This window comes from Eulemur rufifrons, chromosome 24 (genome assembly GCF_041146395.1).
Source record: "Eulemur rufifrons isolate Redbay chromosome 24, OSU_ERuf_1, whole genome shotgun sequence".
NCBI classification, from domain to species: Eukaryota; Metazoa; Chordata; class Mammalia; order Primates; family Lemuridae; genus Eulemur; species Eulemur rufifrons.
The window spans coordinates 9,218,447-9,226,910 of record NC_091006.1 but is presented as its reverse complement, the minus strand read 5'-3'; the positions used below and the strand labels follow the sequence as shown (position 1 = coordinate 9,226,910).

The window sequence follows — 8,464 nt, the reverse complement described above, 5'->3', positions numbered from 1 at the left end:
CCACCCCTACCTGCCATCTCTTGCAGGCAGTGGGGGGGGGGGGCCCAGGACACCCGCTGGGCCCCACCAGTTTAGCCAGTTGCTAGGCACCATTGTGTCCGTTCTGGGCACTGACTGGCTGCCCTTTGGGACACAGGGTTCTCAGAAAGGGACATGAGATTGAAAGTAAAGTACCTTGGTAGGACCCAATCGCCACTCAGCCACCTAGCTCGATGGTTGGCTCCTGTCTCGGCCTGCTGTCCTGCCGCCACACAAGTCCCCCTTGGCCAGCTGGGGCCCAGGGAGACAGACACCACCAAGGAGCCCTGGCCCACCGTCCACAGCTGGAACCTTCCCCTAGGTCATTCCTATCCCCGTTCGGTACGCCCCTCGTGGACTCGGTCCCCACCTCCCCCATCCCTCCCCACGATGCCCCTCCCCCTGCAAGGCACAGACCACAAGCTCTGGCCACTCACCCCATCCCCTCCACACCCCTGCCCCTCAGCAACGGCTCTCATCGTCACCACACCAGTCTTTTCTGTTTAGTTGATTGATTTAGTTAAGGCTTGGTTTGTGGGTGAGGCAAGGGGTGAGGGCTGCACTTTTATTTCTCTTCTAAGTCTCGCTTCTTCCAGCTTTCGAGAATGTACTTGAGGAGGAGGCCGAGCTTCCTGCGGACTGACACTGGGGCTTCCTCGCTGCCTCCCTCCCCAGACCCCCGTTTTTCCACCCCATTGTCACCAGCAGCCTCCAAGGTGACATCTGTCTGGGACTCGTCCTCCTCCAGGGCCTTGATGCGGACGCGCTGGGCGTCCTCGGCCATCTCATTGAGGCAGCCCTGGAGCATGGTGTAGACGGTGCCGAAGCTGATGCCACCAGCCACCAGCGTGCCAAACACAGGGATGCCTTTCTCAAAGGCACGGGCCACCCGCATGGCGCCGTAGGACGACTGCGAGTAGAGCCGCAGGACGGTCTCAGGCGAGACCTCGTTGGCCAGTGGGGAGCGGATGACCGAGCGCAGGTCGCCTGCCTGTTTGCCCACCTGCTCGGCCAGCTTGGCCAGCGAGTCATCGTCCAGGCCGAAGCTGCGGTGGTAGCCGCGCAGCGACCGGACCAGCAGGGCGTCATCGTAGGCTGCCGCCAGCCCGGGCACAGGCAGGGCCTGGATGACGCCGGACACCAGGGCCGTCTTGAGCACTTGCTCCTGGAGCATGTCCTTCTTCTTCTGCAGGGCCTCCAGCGAGATGTCAGGCAGCGACAGCAGGCCCGCGTGGCGCCGGTGGGCGGGCAGGTCGTGCTCCCAGGTGGACACGAGCAAGGGAAAGTCGTAGCGGGTGGGCAGGAGGTTGGACACGAGGAAGATGCGGGGGTCGGCCACGCCAGCCGCCCGCAGCCGCTCTGCACAGTGGTCTCGGATCTCCTGCAGGACGGTGAGCTCGCTGTAGCCCGAGGGCCGCTGGGTCCGCGTGGCCGCCAGGTCCTCGTCCACCTTGGTGCGCACAAAGTAGAACTTCTTGCCCTGGCGCAGGATCTCCGAGGCCAGGCGGCTCTCGACGGCCCCGCATCGGCGCGGGGACACCAGCAGGAAGAAGTCATAGCGGCTAAAGTCCACCTGCTTCAGGTACTTTTCAGCCGGGCAGCCCGGAGAGCCGGCCCCCGGCAGGTCCCACAGGGTCACGTCAGGAAACTGCGGGTGCGGGTAGGGCGAGGGCTGCATTGTGGTCTCCACGACGCCAGTGAGAGCCGCACCGGGGTCCTCGGCCCCCAGGCCACGCAGGGCGTTGATGAGGGACGACTTGCCGGCGCCCGACTCGCCGGTGACACCTACCTCCAGGCCGGTGCTCTCGGAGGAGGCCAGCAGCTCCCGCAGGCGAGAGGCGGCCTGGGGGATGTCGCCCGACTCAAAGGCCGTGCGAAGGGCCTCCAGCTCTTCCTTGGCCATAAGGATGGTGGTCTCCTCCTCCCTAGGCACCGACGGCAACTTCGAAGTAGCCATGGTGACCAGTGGTTCAGAGGGTGGCGGGGGACAGGGGAGAGTCACGGGACGCGTGATCCTCAGCGTCTGTGGAGGAGAAGGAAGCCGTTCTCGCCTCGTGGGCCTTGGCATGGGGCAGGGAGAGACACCGAGGATGTGAAGGAAGTCCCCTCTGGAAACCCCACAGCTCTCTCTTCCTCAAACACCAGGGGTACAGTTTTGGCACGAGTTAGGGGACTTTGGGGTCTCACAGGCCCGGGTCCACAACCCATCTCTGCCACTGACATGCTGTGTGACCTGAGGCCAAATGAAGCACCTCTCTGTGCCTGTTTGCTTCTCTGGGGAATGGGCATGAAGACCAAGCTGCCTCTTGAGGCAGTCGGGAGTCCGCGGGGTGACCCGGGAGTGGGGCCGGTTTTAGGGGTGCGCCTGTGCCCTGTAGGGCCCTGTGCTGAGAAGGGCCCGGTGCCTGGTCTAACACTGTGCTGACGCTCACGGAAATTCTCCCTAGTATCTGAACCAGGGGCCCCACGTTTTCATTTCGTACTGGGCCCTGCCAGCCACGCAGCCAGAACAGGGCTTAAGCGCAGCTCCAGGCCCAGGCACAGGCCCGATGGAAGGGAGCGGCTGTGGGTGTGGGCACAGCGGAGAGCGGTGGGGGGCGGGGGGGGGCCCAGACCTGCAGCCAGACCACCCGGGATCGAATCCTGGCTCCACCCCACGCCTGCTGAGTGATGTGGGCGAGTCCCCCACGCTCTGCCTCCCAGCCTCAGTTTCCCCTTCCGTCTTCCAGAGCACCCCGTCTGATGGTCTCTCAGATCCCTTCCTGCGAGCCTGGGAGCCCCCGGGGCACTGTCTCCCATTCCCACTCCCACCCCCTGCTGGCCCCTTGCCTGTAAAATACGTTTACTGACTAAGACTCCTCAGAGAGCCCTGGGAGAGATGCTCCTGTCTGATCACTGTCCCCAGCTGACAGGGACAGAGAGACTGAGGCTCACACAAGACAATGATGTCTCCCACCCAGAGGCACAGCCAGGACCCGAACCCTGTCCCCACTGGCTCTCTCTTCAGCCATGTGTCTCAGCCTCCCCTCCTGTCCCCTTGGCCTCCCCTGTCCCTCCCGGACCTGCCCTCCCCCCACTCTTTGCTCCCCTCCCCCATAGAAATGTGTCCTTATCACATTGTTCCCACCAGATCTGCTCCTCCTGTTCCGGGTCGGAGCATTTCCCTCATGCTGTCCCCACTCCCCTGTGCCCTCTCCTTAGCCCATCCTGGTATGGCCTGGGGAGGGGAAACGGGGAGCCCGGGACAGGTCCCCAGGGGCAGGCACGTGAGTGGCTAGAATGAGGGCCGAGGGAGTTGGGACTGGCACGGGAAGGCCCCACGGCCACCCACCGGGGGCCCAGCGGGAGAGCCGTGTCCTGGGGGACTCACCTGCCCTGCAGGCTGTCCCTCTCCCCTCACACTCTCCCCACTGGCGGGGTCTCCTCCCCTGTTAGTGGAAGGTCAGACCCTGTTGCTAGGACACACAGTAACAGCAAGCAGCAGCTTATTGGCCGGCCAGCCTGCGTGCAATAATGTGACAGTGATGTCAAGGGTGGGGCCCCAAGGTGGGGCAGGGACCCCAACCCCCAGCCACTCATGGGGCCACCACCCAGTCATGCTGGGTCCTCAGTCCCCCTTAAGGGCCCCAGAGGGGGTTTTTCTAGCACTGAGACTTGTTCAAAGCCCTCCATGGTCTCATCACTCAGGGACAAAGTCCCAATTTCTCTGCCAGCCTGGCAGCCCAAACGGTCACTGCAGCCTGAGGCCAGTGTTGTCTCATGGCTTCCGAAACAACCTGCTGCGACTCTAAGACTGGTTTTGTCTATTGCTGTCATTCACCAGTCAGAACTTGCCGGCTCCCCAAAACTTCACTGGTGCCAATGAATGTTACAAAAAAAACAATACATAACATTTCTCTGTTTTTTCCCCCAAGGCAGTCTTGCTCTGTCACCCCAGGTAGAGTACAGTGGCATCATGATAGCTCACTGCAACCTCCAACTCCTGGGCTCAAGTGATCCTCCTGGCTCAGCCCTCCCCACCCCCAGTAGCTGGGATACAGGCACGTGCCACCACGCCCGGCTAATTTTTCTATTTTTAGTAGAGACGGGTCTCACTCTTGCTCAGGCTGGTCTCGAACTCCTGAGCTCAAGCGATCCTCCTGCCTCAGCCTCCCAGAGTGGTAGGATTACAGGCGTGAGCCACCTTGCCTGGCCACGTTTCTCCTTTTTGTGAAAACCCCAACCTCCTCTTTGCTCTTCAATCATACCAAAGACCACCCGGTCTGTGTGTATGCCCCAGATAACAACTTTTTCTTCCCAAATAAAATTTGAAATTTAAAATTTGTCTCTACATATTTTCTTTCACTTTGACACGGGTCATTCACTTGCCCTTCGCCACACTGTCCACTCATCTACCCACTCCGAAACCACCAACATGGCCCCTGCCAGGACTCTGGGCCCATGGTGGCAGTGCAGCCACCCCCACAGCCAGACTCTGGGCCTGGTACCCAGAATCCCTGAGCTCTGGCCTCCTCCCTTCCCGGAATCTTAATGTCGTCTCCACCAACCCCCGGACCACCCTTCAAATCCCAGCTCGGGCACCAACTCCTCCATAACACCTTCCTCCATCCTGTTCTCTCCCTCCTCTTCTTCCTCAGGACCGTTTAAAATGGCATCAGTGTGACAGCGAGGGAGGTGGAGTGGAGCGAGACATGAATGGGAAAAGAGGGAGAGGCACAGGGCCCTCGAGGAAAGGGGGGTTGAGTGGGGACAGAGAATTCTCGAGAAAAAGAACATTGGGAAAGTTAGGCAGGAAGAAGGAGTGGACAAGAGGCCAAGTCAGAGGGAACCACAGACAGGCAGTCAGAGGCACAAGTGACAGCGAGAATGGAAAGATACAGAACCAGGAAGATGAGACTCAGTGGTGGCGGCCGAGAGGCGCAGCGAGGCACCCACACCCAGCCCACTGGGACACCCCTGGGTGCCAGCAGCTCCCCTCGACCCTGTCCTCCTCTCTGCAGGTCCCAAACATCCCCTCTGCCCCTCTCATCCTTTTATGACCACCTCGTCTCTGCCCTGTCTCCCCAGGCCAGGCTCCGTGGGGGGCCCCCCCAGCCCCATTTCCTAGGCCATTTCCAGAAAGCTCTACTTGAAAGGTTTTCCTGACTGTCCGCAGGTCAGTTCTGGAAAGGAGCCTCAGAAAACAACCGAAGAGGAGACAGAGGCTCAGGAATAGACTCGCTGCAGGCCACCCCGAGAGCTGGGGGCAGAGTGGTCTGCTGACCAGAGCGTGCACAGTGCAGCAGGGTCAGGCCCTCGGACGCCAGGCTGTGACTTTGGGACTTCGTCGTGGGGTGATGAGACCACGGAGGGTTTTGAACAGGTCTCAAGAGGGAGGCGAGATCGGCAGCCGCGCAGCTTCACTCGTGTCCTCACGGACTGACACAAATGCTGAGATTAAACTGTTCGCAGACATCCCAGACACCAAGCACGCAGACCAGCAGGTAGCCAAGACCTCTTCCCCACGTTCACGGACACACACACCCGGCCCACGAGGAAAAGGAAAGACACAGAAAGACTCAATATTCAAGAAAAGCAAGACTCAGATGCACGATTACAAAAGCCTTGCAAACACGCACGTTCAGGCACAGAGGCGTGCAGACCTTAAGAGACACAATTACACACAGACAACATGCACAGCCCGCATCTCCCGAAACCCACCGCCTCCACGTACGACCTCATGCGTTCCGCTCCAGCTCTGAGCAGGGGCCCAGGGGAGCATCAAACCCAGGCGCTGCTCTTGGGGACTCCAGGTTGGAGGAAAGGGAGATGGTCAGACTCTCAGCCCAGAGTCTGCAGGGCGCCTGCACACGCGCACCTGGTCCCACGGCCCCTGCCGGCTCCCGAGAGCGCCAGCCCGAGAGAGGCTGCAGCCCTGCCCATCCCTCTTCACTCATCAAACATTCAGCATTTCTCCAGGCCCCCTCCTGGGCTGGATGCTGGAAATGCAGCAATGATCAAGACAGCCTCAAGCTCTGTCCCAACGGGGCTCAGAGTCCAGTGAGGGAGTCGGATCTATCCAGAGATAATGATGACCCAGAGTGGGCAGGGCTGGGATGGGGGGCCCCAGAGGGGTGTGGGAGCACAAACAGGGATGCCGGACCCAGCCTGGAGGTCAGGGAGGGCGTCCTGGAGGAGGGGGCCTCTGAGCTGAGACCTAAAGGATGAGTAGGAATGAGCCAGGCGACTTGTTAGGGAGGTGCATCCCAGGCTAAGGGATCAGCTTATGCAAAACCCCTGAGCTGAGAGAGAACTTTCATTCATACTGTAATAAACTCAATTACTGATTCCAACCTTCACAGATGACTTTGAGACGTTCAAGATTTCAGGGGAGGAAGTTACTGCAGATGTGGTAGAAATAGCAAGAGAGTAGAAATTAGAAATGGAACTTAAAGCTGTGAATGCATTTCTGCAATCTCATGATCAAACTTGAACGGATGTAGAGTTGCTTCTTACGGATGAGCAAAGAAGGGGGTTTCCTGAGATGGACCCACCACTGGTGAAGATGCCGTGAACATTGTTGAAATGACAACGAAGGATTTAGAAAATTAACTGACATAAACTTAGCTAATAAAGCAGGGGCAGAGTTTGGGAGGACTGACTCCAATTTCCAAAGACGTTCTACTGTGCGTAAAATGCTATCAAACAGCATCACATGCTACAGAGAAATCTTTCATGAAAGGAAGAGACAGTCGATGTGGCAAACTTCCTCGTTGTCTTATTTTAAGGAGTTGCCACAGCCACCCCAGCCTTCAGCAGCCACCACCCTGATCAGAGGCCGCCAACACTGAAGCAAGACCTTCCACCAGCAAAAAGATTAGGACTCCCTGAGGGCTCAGATGATTGTTAGCATTTTTTAGCAATGAAGTATTTTTTAATTAAGATATGTACGTTGTGTTTTTTAGATATAATACTATTGCACCCTTAATATACTACAGTATGGTGTAAATATAGCTTTTATATGCCCTAGAAAACCAAAAAATTCACTACTCACTTTATTGCAGTGGGCTGGAAACAAACCCTCAATATCTCCCAGGTACGCCAGTATTCGTGAGGTTGTTCCATAAAAATTTGTTTAGACTTGACCCTAGGCCAGGCCTGGTACTGGTGCAGAGATGTGAATCATGTGTGTTCCTGCTCTTCCAGAATTCACAGGCTGCGGGCGCAATGGACATGCTCACACACAAAGGCAGAATTGTTCACATGTAAAAAAAAAGAAGGAAGAAAAAAGTACATCTTAGAATCAGTGAAGGTGTTTCCTGAGTGTCCAGTCTGTGTCTGGCCAGGCTGGGAGCGAGGATGGAGACAGCCCTGCCCCCCAGGGAGGAAGTTGATGCGACATATACTGACTGCGTGCCAAGGGCCCCTTGGCTGATGTTCAGAACCCAGTGGTGACTGAGGCGGCCCCAACCCTGTCTCCACAGGACTCAGAGTCTAATGGGGAACACGGACCCATCCCAGACAGTGATGACTAACAGTGGTTAAGGTAGGAATGGCGTTGCCCAAATGGGTGTGGGAGCCACAGGGATGCCTGACCCAGCTTGGGGGAAAAGAGGTGGAGTCAGAGAAGGATTTTTGGAGAAAGTTCATTCATTCAGCACATGCTTTCTGGACACCTACTGTGTGCCAGGCCCCAGCTGGTTGAGGCGGGAGACATAGCAGTGACCAGGACAGTCCCTGGACCATCCCTCATGAAGCTCCAGTCTTCTGCCATTTTTCCTGCCTGGCATTTCTTCTGCCCACCCCTAATCCATCTCCTTCCTTCCCATCCTTTCTCTCTGTGTCTCTCAGAAATCCTAAAGCACTTGCCTAGGAATTGTGGCCTTCACTTTCTCTCCATTCCCCACAACCCTGGGTAAACCTGAAGTTGGTCCCCGGGGATTCATTCATTCATTCATTTAAATATTGGCTAACTTCTGTGTGCTGGGTACAGTCCTAGGCACTGATACAGTGGTCAATAAGACACAGATGGCCCTTGCTGTCATAGAGCTTATATTTTTTTAAAAATATAGATAATGAACAAAAATAATTAAGATAATGTCAAAGAAGAAAAAGAAAGCAAGGGTAAGGAGATGGCAGTTGGGGGAAGGAGCAGACTCTCACTGGCAATTCCCCGCATCCCTGTGGGTGCACACCACTCTTCCCAGCAAGAGATAGAGGCTTTTCCCCCTTCCCTTGACTGCGGGTCAGCCTTGTGACTTGCTCTTATCAATAGGATGTGGCAGAAGTGACAGTCTGGAACTTCCAAGCCCAGGCCTTAAGAGGTGGCAGCTTCTGTGTTCTTCTTGGAGCCTGGAGCTACCACATAAACAGGTCCTGGTACCCTGCTGGAGAGACCCCACATAGAGACAGCGGCCACATGGGGCTAAGCCTAATGCCATCCAGGACATTCCAGCCACAGCTGAGC

At 57.2% G+C, this 8,464-nt stretch overlaps 1 protein-coding gene across 1 annotated transcript; it reads right to left on the bottom strand.

Moving 5' to 3' along the window:
* Positions 1 to 518: 518 nt before the first annotated feature.
* IRGC (immunity related GTPase cinema) lies at positions 519 to 3,453 on the bottom strand. The gene is made up of 2 exons (XM_069457968.1): positions 3,389 to 3,453; positions 519 to 2,041 (listed from the first exon to the last, which is right to left on the bottom strand). Exon 2 carries the CDS (start codon positions 1,973 to 1,975, stop codon positions 584 to 586), a length of 1,392 nt encoding a protein of 463 aa, XP_069314069.1. The 5' UTR covers positions 1,976 to 2,041; positions 3,389 to 3,453; the 3' UTR covers positions 519 to 583.
* Between the last annotated feature and the right edge of the window lie 5,011 nt (positions 3,454 to 8,464).

Excerpts from the sequence above, each read along its gene's own strand:
- IRGC (XM_069457968.1), bottom strand. The coding sequence starts at position 1,975 with ATGGCTACTTCGAAGTTGCCGTCGGTGCCTAGGGAGGAGGAGACCACC.